Raw genomic sequence first — 26,605 nt, forward strand, 5'->3', positions numbered from 1 at the left:
ATATTAATAGTGTTAAAGTTAGAAAATAATTCAAGTTCAGAACTTGAATAATCAATATTTCTAGAATTTTCTTTTTCCCACATCATGTTTGAAAATTTAAAATTTACTGCTTATCTTCACCTAAATCTACAATTTCCAGTTCACTTTATGTATAGTCCTTCCTAAGATCATCATTCATCGAAATATAATTTCTAATACCAAAATTAGTCAAGCTTCAAAAACATTTTCACACACCCTTTTACTGTTGACTGACTTGGCAAATATCTACCCACAAAAAAATATGATTCATCTTCAGTTTAAAATCATGTGCTAAAAATAACTGTAGATGCTAAGTGTGATATACTTTTGTGGCGACAGACTTATTATAATAATTGTATAAGGAATTATATTGTTACAATACATTTACAAAAGCACTTGACAAATTTAAAACATCATTTCACCATTAGAATCACTATAGGTATTAGGTACATACACATGATAAATGTATGTCCAAATAGTGTATGGAAATAATGTTCTGTAATGAATTCAAGCTATTAAAATGTCTGTACTATCTAACTGTTTACGTTTTGCAGAAGTGATAAATATTATATAATAATAATTTTAAAATTCTCATCTGTACTCAGATAACTAAGGTATATACATAAAGCGACCAAAAAAATTACGTTTTTTTTGCAAATGGTCGTATATCAAGAATGGATGGACATCCAAGGTATTTCCAAGATTGTGAATCATTAAAAAACTTAGATTTATATTTTTCGCTTTTTCATATTCATTACAATGCCAACAATATTTTGGAGAAACTTACCAGTCCAGGCGGGTGACGTCATCGCCGAATAAATACAAATTCTTCCCTTGATGATACCAAACTCCATCCTTTTCGACACAGAAATACGCCTGTCTGGATACAGGCAAACTAAATTCTAACAAAACATTTGATTTTTCAACTAATAATTTATCATCACATATTTCTCCGCGTACTTTTTCATTCGAGGTTAAAGACCACTGATCGAAATCACCAAGCACTTTTATACGATAATCACATTTTATGTCATTACATGTAACGTTATCTAATTTCACCAACGTAAGCCATGGCGATACGGCAAGTGTGTTTACTAAAAATAATAGGATTAAACCACTAGTCCGTGAGAAACACACGACCGCCATGTCACACAGAACGTGAATGAATGATCGAATTTGTAAAATGTAAATACGAATTGCGAATGTCAATGACTCTGAACTCGAATGACATGACAGTTTGACAACTGACAGCTGTGAGTGATGAAATCTGAAAGGTGATCGCCCATTGATTGGTGGATTAGATTGCTAATTACAAATTCACAGATCATTGATGACTGCTGGGGAACCAAGAGTGATTCGTTAATTACTTGCTAAAAGAGAAAATCTAATTGTAAAATTGATCATACATTATTTTTAGCCTAATAAAGTTTAAATAAAATAATAACTTAACGTGCAAATATAATACGAATTATGTAACTTAACAGGACAAATTGTAAAAATAGTATACTAATATAATATTATTAACGATTTTTGTTATACATATATCTTTTTATCTTGATTTTATCTATGGATTGTTGGATGGTATTAGATTCTAATTGGTATCGCTCAGGGGAAGTGCGAACCGAACCTGATTATCTTATAAAAAGTAAGTAGGTTACCTAAGTTTAATAACTTAATGTTGGTTGCCCAATGGCAACGGGCGGCTAGCAAGCGATTTCTTCCAGGCAACCCTAATATGGAACAATAAAAGAAAGAAACACCTAAAAGGGTAAAGTACAAGAAGTGCATAATTAATTAACAAAAGGTAACTCAAAGCATGCAACTGTATCTAAAGTTAAATAAAGTAAAATCTAAAGATAAAATATAAATAATAATAAGTTTAAATAGACATTTAAGAGCTCTGCAATATGTTTTTTTATATAGAATAGAGGCAAACGGACAGGAGGCTCACCTGATGTTAAGTGATACCGCCGCCTATGGATACTATCAATGCCAGAGGGCTCTTTTCTTGAAGGACCTCTAAGGCGAATTGGTTCGGAAATACTTCAATGAGTAGCTGGAATTGACTGACAATTAATATATGTAAGTAGTAGCTAGTTACGAGGCAGAAGACAAATGATCATGAAGAAGATTTTTAAATTAATTTTAAGGCTGAGCTTATCTGATATAAATTGGTAAGGAATTTCATAGCAGGATACTTTGCACTAGCACAACATGATTATAGTAATGTAAGACTTCAAAATACACTAAAAACTATAAAATAAAAATATTTCTATTGATTGTTCGAATATATAAAATTATTTTCAAACTATAATTATTATTAGTATCACTGTAGGTATTAATATTTTTTTATTACGAGTACGTATGAGCCCGGGCCCGCTAAATCCGCGGTGCCCGTAGCATTTCCTATTGTAGCTAATCCGGCACTGTGTATATATTTTATTTATATATTATAATGTATATTTTTTAAAGGTAGTTCATAATGTAACTGTATTTTGCAAGGACCCCGCAATTATATTACAGGGATTCTACTGTACGTTTGATTTTCAGAAACAAAAACAAGACTTAGTTAAGTGATTCCAAATATAATCTTATTTCTTATCCCTACGAAAAGTTAAAAAGCCAACATCACGAGGTGTTCCCAGGCGGTCACCCATCCAAGTACTGACCTCGCCCGACGTTGCTTAACTTCGGTGATCGGACGAGAACCGGTGTATTCAACGTGGTATGGACGTTGGCGACAACTTTGTCGAATATATAAACTACAACAAAAAGTGTCTTGACAACTTTTTGTCTTAATTTTTTCCGTCTAGCCTCCTTTAACAACGCGCGATACTTCGTAAACTTCATTCCAAAAGGTTGAACGGCGTCATCATGTCTACGCAACATTAGGGAGTGAATGGAAATCAAAAACTCGCAGTTCGATGAGCTGAAAAGTTTGCTGTCAAAGAAAAATGCTGTGAGATTACTTATAATTATTAATTGTATAAATAAATATAGCATGAATTAATAGACAAATTTTTATATTGATTGGCATTTAAAAGTCCGAAGTACGAGTATAAACATTTGTTGTTTCTTAGCAAATTCTTCCTTATTCTCAAAATAAATCTTTTATTAATTTGTATACGTCAACACAAGGAAAAAACATCATTAGTTTATGGGTATTGCGACTTTTTTTTTATAGAACAGGGGGCAATCGGGCATAAGGCTCATATGATGTTAAGTGATACCGCCGTCCATCCATCCAGTTCAATGCCAGAAGGCTCGCGAGTGCGTTGCCGGCCTTTTAAGAATTGGTAGGGTCTTCTCTTGAACCTAAGTCGAATTGGTTCCGAAATACTTCAGTGTGCAGCTGATTCCACAAAGTGATGGTGCAAAAACGCGCAGTTGTGGAACGGTGGACGTCGAGGTGATACGGGTGGAATTTCGTATTCTGCCTCGACGTCCGATGATGAAACTCAGCTGCAGGTATTAATGCGAACAACTCTGAACACTCTCCATGGTAAATGCGGTAGAAGATACAGACTGCCGAATTAGAGGATTATATTCAAGATAAGAATGCTTGGAAACATGCTGGTCCTGCTTCATAGGACAATCATAGAGCCTTGACAGAATCAATTGGTTGCTGATCTAATTTTACATATCTTTGTTATTTTTTGCTGTATAATACAGACGCATTATTTAATTTTTCTCTCACACACTGTTTTAATGTTTTTTTATTAATCTTAATATATATATTTCTTGTGTGCGTGTGTATGTGACTGAACTCCTCCTAAACGACTGGACCGATTTAGACGAAATTTTTTGTGTGTGTTCAAGGGGATCTGGGAATGGTTTAGATTCACAATTTTGTCCGCTGGACAATGTTTTTTTAATTAATTTTCAATTTATTAGTTGTTGTTGACTTTGGAATGTTTTACATTGGATCCGACAGACGGCGCTACCATCGCAGTGTCAAATTTTAAATAATATTCGAATTTTAATTTTAGTCTGTCCCGAAATTTAAAAAAAGTTTTGTTTTCATTGTGTTATATCATGTGTGACCATGTGCTGGATCGTTAGATATTGTCATAACATTTGAATAATAATTTTCATCAAAATGGCTTATTAAAAATTGAAATTTTGAAATTAAAGACGTGTAGACAGGACAACGTCTGTCGGATCCGCTAGTCTTTTATATATAATATTCTACGGTTTTGATATTTGTAAATATATATATGTGAGGAACATGTATACTAACAATATAATAATAGACCTATAGGTATAAAACTACTATATATAGTAGTTTTATTCTAGGAGTATATTGTTTTCACATATAATTATTTAACCAATGTTCTAAATATTGTAAATCCTATTTGAAAACAGTAAGTATGGAGTTTCTTTCCCATTCTCGACACGAAACTAACCTTTGGAAGGGGCAACTAGAATCATCTTTATATTTTATTTAACGTTCAAAAGTTCCATTTTAGGTGGTCTAATTGGAATAAATGATTTGATTTGGAAGAGTTGCTGCATTCAAGACACGCTTGAAGAGACTGACAGCAAACCTCCAGTAATGGAGAGGGAAGAAGAAGATACGGGATATGAAGATCCTATGTTTTTGTAATCATTCATCGAAATCAATCAATCATTAAAATTCTGAGTCTAAGAAGGGGTTTGGATACATTTAAATTTACTATATATTTAATAAAAAACAACAGATAACACATGTTATATAAATTGACATATTGTTCGTATTTGATATTGTTTACGATCAAGATAACTTATTTTTATCATATATCCTTGGATTAGTACATTTATGCACTGTACGTCATTTATACTATCGTACTTTATGTAACATAGTTTTGCAACAGTTATGTACATGTCGCAGGCAATTAGCTTAATTAACCGATCAATTAACTGCCTGGACTTTTAACTAAACACCATTGTTTAACTAGCGGCCTGAAAGATATTGAGCCAGTTCCTTAAACAGATAGGCAAATGACTGGGATCAATGACGTTTAATTACTTAACATTAATTATTATAAATATATGTAAGCTATTCTATCCTTAAGTTAGATCATATTGCACATAGCCATAGCGGACAAACAACGTGACACAAAATTTATATATATTTACTAGCAGACTCGGCCAAGCGTTGCTGTGGGTAAGGTTTTTGTTATATTACAGAGTAGTAAATTATTCAAGGGAAACGGTAGGAGAACTTATGTGAAACGTTGGTACTTTTAACACAGCGCCTTCTGTTAGAATTGTATCAAATAAACAGATATGTGCAATAAAATAATATTGCGGGTATAAATTGAGATGTAAGCTATCCTTTCATTTAAGTTAGATCAAACTGCACACGGTGTGCAAATTTGATTGATATCGGTTCAGTAGTTTAGGAGTACATCGCGGACATCATGTCACTATCACACGTGTATATATCCATTCTATAACATATAATCATATTTATTCCAGACTTTTCCTCAAGAGAATGCTATATATAATATATATTGACTAAGCAAATTATCTGGAATTAAATATAATCTCTGAAAGTAGGTTAATCCCTTGCGAGATAAGTTTAATTCAATTTATACTTATAAGTTAATAATACATTTTGAAGTAAAACTTCTTTAAGCGCATGATCGTAATTTTTTAACGTAACGTCACGAAGATGTGCAGCGTTTTTGTCGAAAAGGGAGAGAGCGATTGAGACCGATTGAGAGAGAGTGAGAAAGGGAGATTGAGAAAAATACACGCTATTGGTTGATGTATTCGTTCAGTACATATTAGAACTTTAGATGGCAATTCTGTCGCACAACGTCTTGTGCAGTAAACGCATATCTATTTATTTATATTATCATTAGCACGTGTCAACATAGTGAATATAAATATACAAATACATGGAGTGATCATATACTGGTACACGATCATCTTAGAAGATCGATCATCAGAAGTTTCACTTCTGAGATGTGTAGGTACGCACGCATTTTTTTACGCAAATTACATAGCTTGTTATTTTCATATTTAATATATTATGTTTTAAGTGATATAGCTGATTTAATTCTCCGGTTGAAAATTTTCATCACAGTGGATCACACTGCCCGCGTTTGTGGGTACAGATCAAAGATACATTTGGTACCCTTTACCTCATTACATGGAATTGCCTAGTATAAAGAATAGAGGTCGCCCAAAACCTGACAAGATGAAATAGAAGAGATAGAAAGTAATGGATGGATTTGGAGGCCTTCACTCTGCCCCAGATCGTGTACTATTATTAAATATTATACGATTCATTAATGTAATCATTGTTATATGTGGGTAACTCTGGAAATGTTAAGAACTGGCCAGATAAAAACATTGCTAATGAAACCTTTTTGAATTTCAAATTTAGAACTCTTTGGTAACCTAATGTTATATATTGCATTCGATTGTCATTTGTTTTCGACTTTTGTGAATTGGCGGCAAATCTAAAACTCTTGTTACACGTGAAAATGAACCAAACGCGAGAAAATTTTCTGTCAATTATTTATTATGACTTTCGTTGTGGGCTTACTCAACAACGAAGCTATGATAGGCTGCGATTAGCATTTTTTAATGATACCCCATCTAGTGTCACTATTTACAATGATTGGTTTAAAGAGTTTAAGCGTGGACGTAGCAATCACAATGATGATCCGAGGAACATCCTTTAACAGCGACTACTGATAACAGATAACACCAGTGCTGTCCGACGCATGATACAGGAAGATAAGAGAGTGAACTATCAGTAGATACGGCATTGGTGTGAGTCAAGTTCAAAAAATATTACACGAACATCAGGAAGCTTTGTACCAAATGGAATCCCCAGCTTTAACCGTCGACCAGAAACAGCTTCGCATGGACTGGTGTCTCCAAATGTTAGATAAGTTAAAGGACGGTGACTCAAATGCTGTATTTGACATCGTCACAGCTGATGAATGCTGGATATATTGCTACGAACCCGAAACCAAAAGACAATCAGTTCAGTGGGTGTTTCCTTTCGAGGATCGACCCACTAAGGTAAAGAAAGGAAGAAGTTAAGGAAAAAAGATGATTGCCTCATTCTTTGGTCGGAAAGGTCATTTCAGTTGTGCTAGAAGATGAAAGGACAGTTACTGCAGACTGGTATGTCAGTCACTGTATGTATGTTAATAAACTCTTCCAAAATAAACTCCTTACTTTACTGCTATTTTATTTCTTTTGATCGGTGTGCTCAGTACCAAGATTTTTCTTAATACATTTATTAATTAACAACGCAACAGTCTACGAAAAATGAATCAATCAAAACCAGTATTATAATAAATAATAATTCGATGCCTATATTGATATGTGCATAACGTAAATCACTTTATTCAATTATAAATCAATACATCGTTAATTGGTATAACTAATCTGTTTTTATCATAAATACACACTTATTTTTCGATTGCTTATTTGATAAATACCATCCATAATTATAATTTAATCATCGGTGGCAAGTATCTATTAATGATTATATTAATTAAAATGATACGATGCAAATACATATATCTTTATCTAAAATAATAAAAATGGTGCCATGACGACGCATCAACAGCGATCTTCACTAAAATTATTATTTATGAGAAATTGAGCCAACTGAATATTCGAATCGAGTTTGCTGTAAAGAGTGAAGATATTATATTAGTTTTTTATTTTATATTAGATTACACGAGTAAGAGACAAAGTCAATAACAACAATAGCTCACCGTTTGTCACGTGACCATTTACATACAACGTCGAACGAAGTGAGTCTGTCTATAGCCCGTTGTATGTTTTATAGCAGTCTGTGGTTGAGTCAGTAATGAACCACAGATTTGGTCATGTACCGAATATTGATAATAAAAATTTATTCCAAAGCAATCAATTATGCCTTGATAGCCTTTTAAAATGTTTAATATTATTGAAGAAATATCGAAATGGATATAATTATAATATATTATTGTGTTAGATAAGTTAATAGTTTGTCCTCATGATATTCGATTTCTATTTCTATTTATAAGTTTTAAAACGACGTGTATTATGCCTACAAGAAAATATGGCATCTCATACATATACACATAATTGATTATATTTTGAGTTTGTATAGCAAACACATAAAAGGAACAAAAAATAATAATGCTATATTCATGAGATTTACGATTATATAAATAATAATCTTACATCTCATTAGGAGTGTGATAAACAAAGTTACCCACGTTATGTTGCTGAGTTGTGGCTGAGTGATATAAGAATGTTAGTATGTTATTAGAGATGGCCTATTTCACTGTACCAGTAAAAGTAAGCAGATAAGGGAGATGTACATAATATGTATATAAGACCTTTTAGTTCTAGGATTATAAAGAAAATAAACTTTAAATGGAAGTTAGAATTTAAGTTAAAATATTTCATACAAATAAACTACGTTTCGTTACGCATAGTTTTAAATAAAATAAAAATTGGTTTTAATAATGAATAAATTTTATGAATACACATTAGATGAATTTTCTAAAATTATATATTGACTTAGCTTGTGCCTGTAAAATTTGTATATAATATTGATATAATTTAAACTATGTCTGTGATATATATAAATATGGCACTAAGGATGATTTTTTCTAAATTAAATATTTGTGGTATATAATGTACCTACCCGTTTATCCTATATGGATGTGCTTTATCTATTATATGTATTTTTTGTCAAAACAGATTAAAATACTGATTAGGGATGAAATAATAAGTAATACTACACGCACAAATCAACTTGGCACCTGGGATGTGCTTCCCCTCCCACCACAACCCCACCGCTGTCAGCCTTGACGGGTCAGTAAATTAAATACTACGTTGTCATTTTATTCAAAATAAACTAAAATTATATTTGTTTTATTAACCTATGGATATAGAACTATTATCAAAAAATATACCTACATTTAACCCCTTATTGATAAATGTTGATATTATAAATATATAATCAATAGATACCTACTATCGCGAGTGTCGAGGGGCCTTAAAGATTACTAAATTTTTTTATGCAGTTAGTACATCACTATGATGTCATTACAGCGAGGTGCCAAGATAACTTCTGCGTGTAGTAAGTTAACTTTAAAAGATATGTTTGATAGACGTTAAAAAAAGAACGATTCTGTCAAACATGTAATGCTTCTTAAATAGGATTAATAATTGTCATTTTCGTAACATCTTCTATTCATACTCCACACCTATTGATGTATGTACAGATTTCTAGATAAATAGACTTTCTAAAAAAGAGCGTTAGTTTTCTTCGTGTCATTTTCAAATCAGAGTACCATGTGGTCCAACTACAAAAAACATCTGTTGTCTGTAAAGTCGATTTACTGAAGATAGTTGGACATGACAACGCCATAAGAAAATACTGATAGAATGGTTGCATTTTTAAAAGAAAATTTTAATTTTATTTGTTTGATAGATATTTTGTGTGGATATAGACAAGGTAAATTGAAATCACAATTGAATTGATCAAGTTACATTTATTTGTACGCATAAAAAATACGCTTGCACTTCAAGCTTTAAATGGAACCTATCAGGGGTAACGACGCGCCACGAGGTAACGCTGCATGAGTCATGTTTTTTCGTGCGTGCAGCCGGCTCCATCGAATTATAAGAAGTTGTCACGTCAAGAATGTTAATATATTAAAGATTAACGTGTAACGTGTACATACAGCTAGATTATAATAAAATGCCTACCTACCTAATCGTTTAAAAACATATTATAGACACGCGATATCTACTTATTTTTTCGTAGATATCGCGTGTGTATAGATAATTATCTTTTGTCATCAATCAGGAGTGCCTCTATTAGGTAACAGACAGATAATATGGTAGCAGGGATAAGAAATCTATGTTTTACCCTTTTCTTTCTCATTGAGTTTACAATGTGCTATCACACTCTAGAGGTGAATCTATGGTTGACATAAAATAAATAATATTCAAACTTCACAGACCACATAAATTTAATTTACTAGACGTATCGACTAAAGAGTTGTTTGCTACTATAGCTATGCGCCTTTGTGATTGGTGAATACATAGCCAATGAGAATCCATACTTTTCGCTCAATAATTTGAGTTTGACTTGCATTTCGTGACTTGTGTGTGTTGTAGTATAAATACATTTCTATTTTTGATATCAAGAGAATTGTAAACATCGAGATGCTAACGAATTTACGTGGTGTATCACCGCTGTCCGAAACAATGTCGGATAATACCATTGAAAGGCAACGTGCCGAGAAAGCTTTAATCTCAAAAACCTCATCTTTGCCTCATAAGAACATTGGTTTGCGAAATTATTCTGATAAAAATGGAAACGATGTTTGTAAAAATGTGTACAGAGGACGAAAAACTTTTGCTTTCTGGACGCTGGTTTGTTTATTGTTCGTTCTGGCGATTGGAAATCTTATTTTAACTTTTACTATACTTGCAGTATTAAGACTGGGCCAAGGTAAACATCTTTTCCTATACTACACTATACATGAAATTCCGAGAAATAGGTTGACCTACTCAATTTTCTGATGGTCTATTTGTGGCCTTAAGCAGCTGTTGATAGAATAACTATAAACATTTGTGTACAATCACTTTTAATATTTTTAAGTAAAACTTTTCTTATGTGCTTCCTAATTTGTGTGTTCCTAGTTAGAGGTGTTCTAAAACCAATTTTTTTACGTTTGAAAATCCACTTACTTAAATAAGAATTAATTATTTTACTGTAGAACCTTTAGAGTAAACATAAATTGATAATTTCTATGACATATCATATTATTTTCAAACAAATGCCTGTCATTTCAGGGCTAGAAAGCATGGAATTTCTCCCTGAGCACAATGCCATCAAGTTCTTCGGAGAGACAAACTTGGATCATCTTTATAAGAAGGATGGCCTAATTGAGGGCTTTAAAGATGTGCCTATGACTGTTGTCAGTGAAAATGGATCTGTTATATTTAATTTGCAGACCAGGTGAGAAACCATTCAATTTTAAACATTCTTTATTATGTTGTACAACAATTAATAGTGCTACATGTCCAGTCCGTATTTTTTTTTAAACTTATAAAAACAGATAACTAAAGTTATACTTTTTTGAAAGGTTTAACAATAACAAACTAAATTTGATAATGAGTTAAACTACCTGGGAACTATGCAATCTTTAGATGAGATTTGCATTTGAGAACATATTGGTATATCTTGAGTTAGGTTGGTTTTCCTTAAAATTCGTAACCCAAAATCCTCAAGAGGTCATAAAATATTTATTTCTATTAATTAGGTACAATGATGGTGTAAGTGAACTTCAAATGATTAAAAAACCTTAAATTAATCATAAAATGTGTAACGAAAATGCTCATTTGAGTATTTCGCAAGCCTTATTTTTTTTTAAAGCATACATATCAAAAAGATGAGTAAAATAGCTTTATTATCAATCTCATTTAAGCACTTTTGATAAATGATTATAAAGTGACACAGAAATGCAAAAACATTCTTAACTAGAGTAATAAAATTACATACAAACATGTATTTGTGTTAACATTCTTTTTATATTAATTTGTTGCGACATCAGGGTTATTGGTATGGAGAGAACTTTATCAACATAACAAACACCATGTATATTGAAATTTACAGAGTACCAGGGTGCAGAAATGGTTGGATGGTTTAAGCTAATATATTTCTGTTGTATTTCAGACTATCTCGCTCCGACACACGACTAACCGTGAACACATCTGGAATCTTTGTGCGAGGAGTGAATTCATTTGAAATAGTCGAACCTGTGACCGGTGAAACTGTGTTCAGTACTGATAGTGCGGAGTTAACACTCACAGAGTCTGTTAATAATTTGCTTGCCAAGGTTAGTGTTTTAGTGTAAATGCTATTGATTCAAGTACTTTATCCGTATACTTGCTATGTACATTTGTATATATTTTTTTAGAAGATAAAAAAGATTATTATACAAAAAATTAAAAAAAACTGAATTTGCTTGATAGGGCAGGTAGTGATATATTTTTGTGTATCATAGATTTGTATATCTATATTCACACTGTTTACACACATGCAAAAGATAATATAAATAAATAAAAATCTGCATTTACTGCTCAAGACTTTATTCTAATATGTAACTACTAAATGAATACATCAACCAATAGCGTGTATTTCTTCTGGATCTCCTTTCTCACCCTCTCAATCGCTCTCTCCCTTTTCTTCGACAAAAACGCTGCACATCTTCGTGACGTTCTGTGCAATTTTTACCCTCATGCGCCTAAAGAAGTTTCACTTCAAACATGATATACAATTATTTTCTCCGGATTGTGCCTTTAGGATGAATATGGTATCCTATATATTATTGTTTATATACCTTTAAATAAATAATTTCCAGCAAGTGTCAACAAAGCGTATATCGTCTCCAGTAGATGAGGACCTGTTAATCCGGGCAGACAGTTCTCTTCATCTGCAGGGTGCTGAAGGCACTCATATGGAAGCCAAAATGCTCCACTGGTCTGCAGACCAAGACATCTATTTGAGGTCCATTAATGGATCCATCGTTATAAGCGGGAAAGAAGGTGTCTTCATTGACGTCAGGTAATATGACAATATCAGGTTCACTATCCATTTTATTCTATAAGTATCAATTTTAAAAGGCCGGCAACACACTTGCGAGAACTCTGGCAATGTGAGTGCCTATGGGTGCTATCACTTAACATCAGATGAGCATCCTACCCGTTTGCCCCTGTTTAATAAGTATAAATTCCTAAAAGGCCGGCAACGCATTCGCGACCACTCTGGCATTGAGACCATAGGTGTCCATAGGTGGCGGTATCACTTAACATCAGGTGAGGCTTCTACCCGTTTGCATCCAGTTCTATAAGTACCTATTCTTAAAAGCCCGGCAACGCACTATCGACATATTTTTATTTTCTTATTTTTGGCAAGAACTTCAGCCTTCTATGCCTGACACATTTTTGTCTATGGACAGTTCTTATGTTTACCTTCGTCTGAGCAATTGTTTTCACATAAACAAGTGCATTGGTTTCATCAAAATCGGTTTAGTAGTTTATGTGATATCCATTTTTAGACATGTATATTAAATTGTTTTTTTACAGGTATTTACCCATAGCCGCCCCCCTGACACGGGGAGGGGGTATTGGGCAATTCAAAGTGTGTGTTTGTATGCCCCAGGGTAAGTTGTTCAGGGTGGCCGTACCCTCTGGCCAGAAAGTGACATGTTCACATGTCAATATGACAGGGGATTTGAATCCATGTCTGTAAATTGCTTTAAAAGAAGAGAAAATTGTCCAATCGTATTGTTGTCGTCATTTGTTATTTTTGTCCTCGTTGCTATAGTAACGGTGTACGTAGATGAAGTACGTAAAAGATTGGGTCTTATTACGAAAGAGAGACAGTCATATATAGAAATGTATAGGAGTGAACAAGACAGTATGTTTATTTGCGTCTATTTTTATGACTTTAGTCTCGTTCTACAGATTATTATGACAGTGAACTTAGATGAAGTACGCAATAGATTGGGTCTTATTACGAAATTGAGACAGTCATATATAGAAATGTATAAGAGTGAACAGGACAGTATGATTATTTTGTTTGACTTTAGTCTCGTCCTACATATTACTATGACAGTGAGCTAAATGAAATGCGCAATAGATTGGGTCTTTTTACCAATTTGGGACAGTCATATATAGAAATGTATAAGAGTGAACGAGACAGTATGGTTATTTGCGTCTGTTTTGTATGACTTTATTCTCGTTCTACAGATTATTATGACAGTGAACTTAGATGAAGTACGCAATAGATTGGGTCTTATTACGAAATTGAGACAGTTATATATAGAAATGTATAAGAGTGAACAGGACAGTATGGTTATGTTGCGTCTATTTTGTATGACTTTATTCTCGTTCTACAGATTATTATGACAGTGAACTTAGATGAAGTACGCAATAGATTGGGTCTTATTGCGAAAGAGAGAGTCATATATAGAAATGTATAAGAGTGAACAGGACAGTATGGTTATGTTGCGTCTATTTTGTATGACTTTATTCTCGTTCTACAGATTATTATGACAGTGAACTTAGATGAAGTACACAATAGATTGGGTCTTATTACGAAATTGAGACAGTCATATATAGAAATGTATAAGAGTGAACAGGACAGTATGATTATTTTGTTTGACTTTAGTCTCGTCCTACATATTACTATGACAGTGAGCTAAATGAAATGCGCAATAGATTGGGTCTTTTTACCAATTTGGGACAGTCATATATAGAAATGTATAAGAGTGAACGAGACAGTATGGTTATTTGCGTCTGTTTTGTATGACTTTATTCTCGTTCTACAGATTATTATGACAGTGAACTTAGATGAAGTACGCAATAGATTGGGTCTTATTACGAAATTGAGACAGTTATATATAGAAATGTATAAGAGTGAACAGGACAGTATGGTTATGTTGCGTCTATTTTGTATGACTTTATTCTCGTTCTACAGATTATTATGACAGTGAACTTAGATGAAGTACGCAATAGATTGGGTCTTATTGCGAAAGAGAGAGTCATATATAGAAATGTATAAGAGTGAACAGGACAGTATGGTTATGTTGCGTCTATTTTGTATGACTTTATTCTCGTTCTACAGATTATTATGACAGTGAACTTAGATGAAGTACACAATAGATTGGGTCTTATTACGAAATTGAGACAGTCATATATAGAAATGTATAAGAGTGAACAGGACAGTATGATTATTTTGTTTGACTTTAGTCTCGTCCTACATATTACTATGACAGTGAGCTAAATGAAATGCGCAATAGATTGGGTCTTTTTACCAATTTGGGACAGTCATATATAGAAATGTATAAGAGTGAACGAGACAGTATGGTTATTTGCGTCTGTTTTGTATGACTTTATTCTCGTTCTACAGATTATTATGACAGTGAACTTAGATGAAGTACGCAATAGATTGGGTCTTATTACGAAATTGAGACAGTTATATATAGAAATGTATAAGAGTGAACAGGACAGTATGGTTATGTTGCGTCTATTTTGTATGACTTTATTCTCGTTCTACAGATTATTATGACAGTGAACTTAGATGAAGTACGCAATAGATTGGGTCTTATTGCGAAAGAGAGAGTCATATATAGAAATGTATAAGAGTGAACAGGACAGTATGGTTATGTTGCGTCTATTTTGTATGACTTTATTCTCGTTCTACAGATTATTATGACAGTGAACTTAGATGAAGTACACAATAGATTGGGTCTTATTGCGAAAGAGAGAGTCATATATAGAAATGTATAAGAGTGAACAGGACAGTATGGTTATGTTGCGTCTATTTTGTATGACTTTATTCTCGTTCTACAGATTATTATGACAGTGAACTTAGATGAAGTACGCAATAGATTGGGTCTTATTACGAATTTGAGACAGTCATATATAGAAATGTATAAGAGTGAACAAAACAGTATGGTTATTTTGCGTATATTTGTTTGACTTCGGTCAATAATGTCAAGCATATGATTTTAAATGTATAATTTGTTCTTAAATAATTATTAATGTTTGTTTTAGTCTACATAGCATTTATTTGTTAATAATTATACCGTTAAAGCTGCATATGTCAATGCGTCATGAGCGCTGTCAGCTGTCAAACCTGCATAATGTATACTTGTATCCACGCCATCTAGTGACAAGTCACCCAATTTAAGGAGTAGTTATCCTCCAATGAGGCGAAAGTATAGAACAACATTAGGTATAAGATGCTTTTACATACCAACATAGGACTATCATCCGGACCCTAAAATGCTGGAAACCATTCGTGACTGACCCATGCCCTCATGATACTTAAGCGAGCTTTTTTAAAGTCCCTAAATAATGGGTTTATATATAATAAAGTTTCTTTGTCTATTACCTAAATATATGTCTTAGTTTATAACATATGTTGTTGGATACTTCTGGTCCTTCGGGAACGGAATATATGATTTGTAATTAATTGCCGATATTTAGCAGAATTGTTTGATATTGTTGTAGTTGTAATAGCACAAATTATATCTAGTCAATTGTCTAGTCGATGTAAAAATATGTAATATATAATGTATATTATGCTGTTTTTTATTTCCACCACCTACCTACCTATGACCCTTGTTAATATTCCTGGAACAGTCTAAACACTGATTTGCTGGAACGATTTTGAAGTTTTTTCTCTCTTAATAGTATATTACAATACTAGCGACCCGCCCCGGCTTCGCACGGGTGCAATGCTGATACTTAATACACTACAGAAAATCTGTGAACGTTGTATATAAAAATGTAGGTTATCCATAAGAGATAGACATATACCATCACGGAACCTTCCTCTTGAATCACTCTATCTATTAAAAAAAGTAGTTTCAAAGATTTAAGCATACAAAGGGACATAGGGACAGAGAAAGCGACTTTGTTTTATACTATGTAGTGATGTTACATTAGAAAACCGCCGTGGAAGTGAAACTTCTATTGGCGCATGACGTAAAAACTTACTCGAATAACGCAATAATAATAATATTAGTGTCACGAAGATGTGCAGCGTTTTTGAGAAAAGCGAGAGAGCGATTGAGAGAGAGAGAGAGAAACACGCTATTGGTTTATGTTTTCGTTTAGTTGTTACATATTAGGATTTTAGATTTGGTAGATATTTATTTCCTTTAATTTATTTAATTCCATTAATTTATATTAAATAAAATTAATCTGTATTGCCTTTGTATCAAACTCAAACTCAAAAATGTCTTTATCCATATAGGTAAACATGTACACTTATGAACATAAAAAGAACATATATACAGACATACAAGAGATATATGATTGTACATAGTGTTTACTTTTACATCAATAGCTGTAAGAAGAAGATATGTGTGTTTATATAAAATAAAGTTGTGTTAGTTACACCACTTATAACTCAAGATCGGCTGGACCGATGTTAGTTATCTCTTTTTTGGTGGATTCTTCTCCGCTCCGAATAGCAGAATCAGTAATAAAATATTGGAAAAGTTATCGAATAAAAATAAATTAATTAATTAATGCTAATAGTATGTGGTGCCATCTCTTGACAAAACATTACTGTGTTTGCGAAAAAAGTTGTACTAATAATATTATTAACACATTAAGTGCTCTTTTCTCGGATCCGAGTGGAGCGAGACTATAAAATAAAAAGTAAAAATCGTTTATTATGGAACATTAGATAGACAGACGCGATCACTTATTCAATTTTCCAATCCACGTCATTAAATTTAAACCTGTAGGCATCCCTACTCATCGGCAAAGAAGACAGAGGCTGTAGGCCGAGAGAAAAAGCCAGCATAAAAAAGTCTCGGTACTCTTTTAAAAAAGAGACCCACATAACCCCACACACCGCGGGAGTGTATGCGTAACGCATTTCCCAACGAAAAAAAAGGTTGCCCAGTCAGCTACTTACTTATAAATTACCTTTTTTTAAATAATTTATTTATTGCAAGAATATGGTACAAAATGTTAAGGTGGTACAATCGTAAGTCGTTCGCATATTTTGCCACAAAATGGCGCGCAAATTTATCTTAATTTACATTTTTCTTTATTTAATTTGTATCAATAACAATGTCTCACGCAAATAATCATTTATTGTATAGTAAATTTTTTCCAAAAGTAATGCACTAAGTCGCTTCTTAAAGACTCTAGGTCTTTTAATTCTTACGGTAATCTTTTGTAAACTTTAATCATGACTTGAACTTAACTTGTCCGATTTGACAGTCGATTTTTTCATTCGTCCTTTGTTGTAAAACATATCCATTCTCTTGCATTGGACGACTGACATTTCCAGTTCTGATAACTTCGATAACAATTTTTTAGAGCGCTCCAAATATCGAAACGCCTTTCATTTTTTAATCGGAATAACTGTAAATATTAAATAGATAAACTGTATCCAGAACAGATCTTTGTAACCTACAGATTTTTTTTTATAGAACAGGGGGTAAACAGGCGCCTCACCTGATGTTAATTGATAAGCCCATGGACAATCTCAATGCCAGAGGGATCGCGAGTGCGTTGCCGGCCTTTTATAGATAATGTACCAAAAATTATGTGTCCTAGGTGTGGTACAATAAATAGACTTAGAGCTGGCCTCACATCATCATCGAACGTCTAGGCAGAATACGAAAATAATATATTAAATAATTAACATTTACAATAAGACAAATAAAGTTGCAGAAAATTCTAATATAATACCTAAGCTTAAAATGTAATAATTAAAATTGATTATTAAAAGGAGTCCCTTTAGGCGAGGTTCCGAAGATACTGGCAGCGTTCCCCCTTTGAATAGCTAGACTAATTCTTTGTGCGAGGTAGCTGCCAGCTCTTCGTTCTCCTGTGATGACGACTAACCTTTTTGATAATTCCCTAAAAAGCCTTTGAGCGCTAGGACCCGACGGACCAAGGGTCTCGACACCGAATGGGACAAAATCATATTCGGAGCCTAGACCAGTATTATTCTTATTAGCAAAAAAGTAAAATTAAATTAAACCGAACTGAGACCACTTGTTTAAAGAATGTGTAAGTGCATGCAAAAGTAGTATACCTTATAGCAATAGAGCAATATAATTTAAATACATATAAAAGCCAATAACACATAGATATATATTAGTACTTGGCAGAAACTGTTATACAGTTTGGCGATTTTTTGATATTGTCGTAAATTTTTGTCCATGTTTTGATAAGAAGCGGCCAGCACTTTTTTTGCATGACAGTCCGTGATGTCCTAGTTTGTCGACATCGCAGCGACAGGGATATTTATTTTTATAAGAAATTCCACAAAAACTGGTGAGCTCTTTGAAGGACCTTTATGAAGATATCCAAATAAAAGTTCACCAGTATTAAATTCTAAGGGAATATTTATCGGCAGACGCGAATCGTGAAACGCAAGAAGTATCAATCCATAGATGGCGTTCTAGGGGACATGTAATCAATCACCTTCACTAAATCTTATCTTATATCTTTAAACGAGCAATATATATAATTGGAATCTCGGAATCGGCTCCAACGATTTTCATGAAATTTAGTATAGGGGGGTTTCGGGGGCGATAGATCGATCTAGCTAGGAACAAATGATATAAAATAACAAAAAGGTGGTGTTTCAGTAGTCCCAATTTAAACTGAAAAATGAATCTTCCTGACATCTATCGGCGAATAATAATACTATTTTTTTTAATTGCTTTAACGACACAACAACACTAAAGCTATTCCAGCATATATAATCTATATTGTTCATATTTCATCATTTTATTAGTATGTAATTCGTACTTATATATAATTTCCAAAAACACAATTTATAAAAAAATAAAAATACCGAGCAAATCTCGGCCATCCAGGTACTATGTATGATCTATGTATGATACTTCACACTCGATTCCGCTCTTAGGTTATAGAAGTCGAATTGGTTTGGAAATACTTCAGTAGGCAGCTGGTTCCACATGGTGGTGCTTGGCAGAAATTGAATTAAGAAAGGTGGTGGTTGTGGAATGAATGCTTCCACTATGTCACTACAATGTCTTCCACTATCGGCTTAAATATACGACATGGACAAAATGAGCATCCATATTTATGATACAAATAGAAGATACGATACGACTGATCGTGATACGTCAACATACTACAAATGTGGACCCGGCTTTAGTATTCGCAGAGTTTACAGCGATATTGTAATTATCGTATTGGTTTAGTACTGTATTAGTATGTATTTATGTATATAATAATCGGCGGAGCGAAATAAAATATATGATTATTTGTATGTCAATTTTCTGTTCACCTGGTCAAATATTGTCTAATACTTTACGTATTAAGTATATTGACTTTTTTTACGTATTTAAATTACTCATACACATGTGCCCCATAATGCTGAGTCAGATTCATTTACAACCACAACACACACAATACACACATAAAATGTGCCTTTTAGCGTTCAGGAATGAAAGAATTAAGGCCTGGTACTGGTGGTGTTTAGGCACAGAGGTCAGATTTCAATCTTTTGTCTTAAATTGTATTCTTGTATTTTAGTTAAGCTAAAAGTAAGTAAAGTTAAAAGTTAGTAAAGGAAATCTCTAAAAGTGGCCTGCCTATTACCATAAAAACAAAAATTATGAATTCCAACCTTCTTCCAAGTTTGACTTATGGTTGCCAGACCTGGAAATTCACTTCAAAAGTAAAAAATCTTATCACCGCCTGTCAAAGAGGACTGGAACGCAGCATGCTTAAACTGAAGAAATCAGACAAAATACGACACACAATAATAAGATCAAAAACCAAAGCAACATATGCACTGAAATACGCACAAAAACTTAAATGGAGATGGGCTGGCCATGTCGCGAGGCTTAAAGACCGAAGATGGACCACAGAAGTGACCGTTTGGAATGGACCTCAAGGTAAAAGAAATCCACCACATACTCGTTGGGACGACGAGATCAAAAAAGTAGCCAGCCCAAACTAGAAACAGACTGCACAGGACAGAGACAAATGGGCTTCTTTGGAGGAGGCCTTCACCCAATAATGTGGTTCCTACAAATTATATTATTTAGGTATCTAAAATTTAACCAAGCTAGCTAATAATAATAGTAAATATTATCTAGTAGTAAATCTTAATATATATATTTCTTGTGTGCGTGTGTATGTGACTGAACTCCTCCTAAACGACTGGACTGATTTAGACGAAATTTTTTGTGTGTGTTCAAGGGGATCTGGCAATGGTTTAGATTCACAATTTTGTCCGCTGGACAATGTTTTTTTAATTAATTTTCAATTTATTAGTTGTTGTTGATTTTGGAATGTTTTACATTGGATCCGACAGACGGCGCTACCATCGCAGTGTCAAATTTTAAATAATATTCGAATTTTAATTTTAGTCTGTCCCGAAATTTAAAAAAAGTTTTGTTATCATTGTGTTATATCGTGTGTGACCATGTGCTGGATCGTTAGATATTGTCATAACATTTGAATAATAATTTTCATCAAAATGGCTTATTAAAAATTGAAATTTTGAAATTAAAGACGTGTAGACTGGACAACGTCTGTCGGATCCGCTAGTATTATATATATGTCAAATCAAATCAAATCAAAATTTATTTATTCATGTAGGTAACAATGTACACTTATGAGTGTCAAAAAAAAAAAGAAAAATAAAATGAATTTAATTTTACATTTACTGCCAGTTCTCAAATCAAGGGCGTAGAACGGAAGAGAAGAACTGGAAATAAAACTCTCCGCCACTCTTTTTAATCGCCAAGTTTTATATGTAAATTAACATCCATTATAATAGCAAATATTATGTAGTAGTAAGTAGTATATTAATAACAGTAAATAAAATAGTTATAGGTAAATAATATAGAAAATAAATAAAAATAAGAAGGTATTAATTTTAATTAGTTAAGTAAGCGTTTAAAGATAAGTCAGTGTAAAATTAATTTGTAGGAAATAAAAGGCTTTTTTTTTATTTTAGTTAAGCTAGTAACTAGTTAAGTACTAAATTAGCCCTTTAGTTTTTCCCTCACACATAAATAATAATTGTAACACAAGTTTGGCTTCCGATTTTTTTTATAGAACCGGGGGCAAACGGGCAGGAGGCTCACCTGATGTTAAGTGATACCGCCGCCCATGGACACTCTCAATGACAGAGGGCTCGTGAGTGCGTTGCCAACCTTTTAAGGATTATGCGGGATGTGGTTACAGCAGAGCCTTATCCGCTTCCCGACAGGCGATGCGGCGGTTGCGTCCGCCTCTTCACGCCCATTGTTTGTCCTTCACAGATCGGGCCATACACATTTACAAATAGCTAGGAAAGATAGATCACAATCGTCCTCTCCCTTTCCTTCGACAGAAACGCTGCACATGTTCGTGACGTTTCATCCGTAAATATATTACCCTCATGCGCCTAAAGAAGTTGCATTTCAGATAATGTTGATTACTCCCTCAAATTCATTAAATAAATCTACCATCTACCCCCTAAACATATAATTTCCACCTAAATGTATAATTCTATACTAAAGTTTCTTTATCATTTTCACTGAAGTATTTCCGAACCAATACGACTTTAAGGGTCGAGAGCGTACCGATTCTTAAAAGGCCGGCAGCGCTTGCGAGCCTTCTGGCAGTACTAATGTCCATGGGCGGCGGAGTCACTTAACATCAGGTGCTCGTCTGCCTCCAGTAACATAAAAAAAAATTATGTCTTAAACTATGACGATTTCCACTCCATTGACTGTAGGCATCCAATGTATTCCGCATATTTATTATTTTGAGCGCACAATATCAGAGTTGCTAGTCCAAACAGCTCATAAATCAATTTTATCCTTACGCTCGTAAAGTGTTAATCGATTTGCCATAAAAATACTGTAAAATTTGTGCTTGATAAACTGTGCGACACATATTTGAAGAAAAAGGCGTTTAAACGTAAGTACTTGATTATCGATTACGGATATATATATATATGTGTAAAGAAAACCACTATTATTGATATTGTTTTTCTTAATTAATTTGATTCTTATTCTAATTCTCTATTTTGAGTTTGGCGCCATGTAGTTGGACAGATGTCTCATGTCATTGTAACTGTCAGTGGGTGAATGTGTTTGCGAAGATTGAAGGGGTTATGTTTTTGATTTTATATAGTATCGATACCTGAAGTAAGGGCATTAAATGTTGCTTTTTTGTCTTACAGAAAAACAATAAGTATAATAATAATTAAGTCTTATTTTATAATATCTATATATTATATATATATATATATATCTCTCTTGGTCACGGTATCATGCGTGAATTACAACGTCTTATAATTCGATGAAGATTCACGCTTTCGTGCGTGAATCTTCATCGAATTGATCAAGGGCTTGACGTATGCGGCGTTACCTCGCTTTGAGGCGTTCCATTTTATGCTTGAAGTGCAAGTGAGAGAGCGGAACGAGCGACAAAGAGGCACATTCAGCCTCCGCGTTCGGCAGCGTTCGACATCTGTCTCTCTCCTACTAGGCTGCCGAGCAGCCAAACTCGGTACAAGTAATTGTAACTTGCAAGCTTTTGTAGTATCTGGAATATGTCTGTCGGCTCCATATTTTCTTTAACACCCCAATCCTTATTGTTAACACAAAAAATATGTGAAATGGTTGTTTGAAAAAGATACGTGTTCAAAACTCAAAAGATTAAAAAATCGAAAAAAGAAAAGTTTTAGATAATACTAGCAACCCGTCCTGGTTTCTCATGGGTGGACATTAATTTGTTTAAACATTTTTTTGTAGATAACTAGTTCTTTAATATCGTGGAATATTTGTTTTGTTTTACGTTCTAATAGTTTTCGCAGCGCAAGCGATGAAAGATATTTTATATACATTTTTTACACCTTGGGTAACATTATTGTAGTTTTAGTAAAGAATCTTATTTTTTCTTGCAATTTAAATTAGCCTATTGTAATCACTGATAATGTAGCATTCAAATGGTGAAAGAATTATTAAAATCGGTCCAGTACTTTTTGATCTAATCCGTTAAAAACTTACATAAAAATCTTTCTTCATAATACTAGTACATATATATAAAGTTGTAGATATAGTAATATTTGTTTAGTATTTACGAATAACACTTGATGTCATGTTAAATACCCGTTCCATTAATCAGTATGATTAAATATTTCTTTATGTTAATGCACTATACGCCACTCTTAATGCACAAGAGTCAATATTTTTTTAATATAGGTTAATTCTAATATACTTAATAATGTAATCATTAAAATATATTATTAAAAGCAAGGTTCCGAAGATACCGGCGGTTAGAACTAAACACATAATTACATATCGCAAGCGAACATTGTCGTACTATTGTCAACTCTATTTCATACAAACAAATTAGACATAGACATAGACATAGACATATTATTTATTACAAACAAAATTGAGGTACTGATGTTGACAAAAACATAAAAATAATATTATTTTAATTTAAATTTGGTAAGGTCATACATAATTCTGGAATTAACTAATTAATTAGGAAAAAACCTTTGGTAATGAAGGTATAACAGGTGTTATACCTTCATTACCAAGGTGTTACATGTTCTGACCGACTGTAAAATGGATACAATAGGTTTAACACTGAGCAAGCTATGGGCATTTTATGTATATAATTTAGTTTGTTTCTATTGTTAATGGAACTTTGTCTTTTAGTTTTATGTTAAGTACACTTCTTTCCATTTGACGTTGACAAATTTCTGGTTGGTTGAATATTTTTGTAATGTACATACATTACATTTTTACATAAGAAAACAAACTAAAATTATAGACATAAAATACCGAATCATACAACTAAAATGGAAATGGGCTGGGCATTGATAACATGATAAGAAGTAATACGGAAAAATGGACCAAAGAAGTTATGGAATGGTGCCCTAGACATAAAACGAGATGTAAAGGTAGACAAGATCGGAAGATGGTAGGATAAAAAATAATCATCTTATTATCTATAGATAAATATATCTATCTATAGATATATTTGATCTCTTGCTTTCCTCATCCACATGGAAATGGAATGAATTGATGTTCTTTGTGGGGAGGCCTATGCTGAAAAGCAAGACAATCAAGAAACCGGTGTCTAATAGGAAATAATATGATAATATTTACATTTAACTAAATTTCGTTAATAAGTATAAGTAGTATATAAAGTAGAAATAAGATAAGATGTAACTTACAAGATTGTCAATAAAGGCTATATTTATTTATTTATAAGCTACTAGCGGATCCGACAGACGTTGTCCTGTCTATACGTCTTTAATTTGAAAATTTCAAACTTTTTTTAATAAGCTAAAACATTCTGGACCATTTTGATGAAAATTATTATTCAAATGTTATGACAATATCTAACGATCCAGCACATGGTCTACAATAACGCAATGATAACAAAACTTTTTTTTAATTTGATCGCAGCGCTAACTGTCGGGACAGACTAAAATTAAAATTCGAATATTATTTATAATTTGACAGTGCGATGGTAGCGCCGTCTGTCGGATCCAATGTAAAACATTCCAAAATCAACAAGTACTAATTAATTAAAAAAAACATTGTCCAGCGGACAAAATTGTGAATCTAAACCGTTCTCGAATCTCAACGAACACACACAAAAAATTTCATCAAAATTGGTCCAGTCGTTTAGGAGGAGTTCAGTCACATACACACGCACACAAGAAATATATATATTAAGATGGGCATAAAAGTAACGGAGACGAATTTAAAGGAAATAATGTTCAACGTTACATTAAGACGTATCTTTTTGGGATTTGCTGTAATGGTAGTGTTTTATCATCCGTGTTACCTATACCATTTACGTAATTTTATACCTTCGACGACTATATAGTCGGAGAATTATTTAGAAAATATTTATTTAAAAAAAATTAAGTTTTTAACTAAAAACATTCAGATCTTCCTCCTAGAGTTTTTAAATCACCTTAAATGTCTACTTTTGGAATATTATTCTATTAATGATTTGCGTAACATATATTAATATTGATTTGATAACGGTATAATATATTTCAATAATCTGGTGTAGTGATAAAAATGTATGTAACTTAAAATGCATTTTAAGACGAATTTGCACGCTTTTTTGGCAGAATATGCGAGTTTTAGATTGTACCACCAGAACAAATAAATAAAATAAATTAGTGGCGCTACAACTTCTTTAGGTCTTGGCCTCAGATTTCTGAATCTGTTTCATTTTTTTAATCATAGAACAGGGGGCAAACGGGCAGGAGGCTCACCTGATGTTAAGTGATACCGCCGCCCATGGACACTCTCAATGCCAGAGGGCTCGCGAGTGCGTCGCCGGCCTTTTAAGAATTGGTACACTCATGATCATTTTTAAATCTAATAGGCAAGTAGGTGATCAGCCTCCAGTGCCTGACACACGTCGTCGACTTTTTGGGTCTAAGAAATGTCGGTTTCCTCACGATGTTTTTCTTGACCGTTCGAGCAAATGTTAAATGTGCACATAGAAAGAAACTACATTGGTGAAAGCCGGAGATCGAACCTACGACCTCAGGTATAACATAATTCTTGCAAACAAATAATTATTATTAAAATTCGTCAATAAAAATTAACGCAATTGTAAATCATTCATACAGAAAACCGGCTACTCGTATTGGCGTGCTAGTTCGGTAAAAACACGGACGTAAATATAATCGCTAAAGTTAAAAATTTCCACACAAGCTGTGTCGAAATAATTACATTCAGATTTATTTATCAGTTCTAAAACAACGTATATGCATTTATACAAGAAGATATGACGTCACAAATTTAACACACACACATCAATAATTATTATTATTTTATTATATTTTTTTATTGGACCACAAAATTAGGACAAACACATGTCAACATCAACTTAAATACGAAAATATAAAAAAAAAGCGGTGCCGTCCCTAGAACATGTGGACACGACCAGCGAAATTAAGTGAATACAATAAAGTGTCAAAACAAAAAACAAACAAAAATCTAAAAATAATAGCTATAAAGAATTAAAACACTATAATCAAGAAAATAAATTATTG

General features: G+C 33.0%; 2 protein-coding genes and 1 non-coding gene across 4 annotated transcripts in view; 1 reads left to right on the forward strand and 2 right to left on the reverse strand.

Moving 5' to 3' along the window:
• Nucleotides 1–1,193, reverse strand: part of LOC111000740 (unextended protein) — a 33,395-nt gene extending 32,202 nt beyond the window's left edge. Inside the window, exon 1 of the mRNA XM_045633820.1 lies at nucleotides 806–1,193. Coding sequence (XP_045489776.1) covers nucleotides 806–1,164 — 359 coding nt within the window. The 5' untranslated portion in view covers nucleotides 1,165–1,193. The remainder of the gene's footprint in view (nucleotides 1–805) is intronic.
• A 1,445-nt stretch (nucleotides 1,194–2,638) lies between these two features.
• On the reverse strand, nucleotides 2,639–2,757 carry LOC123690398. Its single transcript, XR_006751061.1, has one exon. It is a non-coding gene; the product is annotated as a 5S ribosomal RNA (ribosomal RNA).
• A 3,832-nt stretch (nucleotides 2,758–6,589) lies between these two features.
• On the forward strand, nucleotides 6,590–16,137 carry LOC111000739. 2 transcript variants are annotated; one of them, XM_045633711.1, is made up of 5 exons: nucleotides 6,590–7,146; nucleotides 10,837–11,002; nucleotides 11,720–11,882; nucleotides 12,408–12,610; nucleotides 13,132–16,137. In XM_045633711.1, exons 1-5 carry the CDS (start codon nucleotides 7,122–7,124, stop codon nucleotides 13,295–13,297), a joined length of 723 nt encoding a protein of 240 aa, XP_045489667.1. In that variant the 5' UTR covers nucleotides 6,590–7,121; the 3' UTR covers nucleotides 13,298–16,137. The 2 variants fall into 2 exon arrangements, with proteins under 2 accessions (XP_045489667.1, XP_045489666.1); XM_045633710.1 differs by lacking the exon at nucleotides 6,590–7,146 and adding an exon at nucleotides 10,099–10,492.
• The last annotated feature ends 10,468 nt before the right edge of the window (nucleotides 16,138–26,605 follow it).

Source organism: Pieris rapae, chromosome 24 (genome assembly GCF_905147795.1).
Source record: "Pieris rapae chromosome 24, ilPieRapa1.1, whole genome shotgun sequence".
Lineage (NCBI taxonomy): Eukaryota > Metazoa > Arthropoda > Insecta > Lepidoptera > Pieridae > Pieris > Pieris rapae.

What these genes read in the sequence shown, in the direction of transcription:
- LOC111000739 (XM_045633710.1), top strand. Translation starts at nt 10,204, where the DNA reads ATGCTAACGAATTTACGTGGTGTATCACCGCTGTCCGAAACAATGTCG. An exon ending in AGTATTAAGACTGGGCCAAG is followed by an intron (nt 10,493 to 10,836) that starts GTAAACATCTTT and finishes CTGTCATTTCAG; the next exon opens with GGCTAGAAAGCATGGAATTT. An exon ending in GGTGTCTTCATTGACGTCAG is followed by an intron (nt 12,611 to 13,131) that starts GTAATATGACAA and finishes GTTTTTTTACAG; the next exon opens with GTATTTACCCATAGCCGCCC.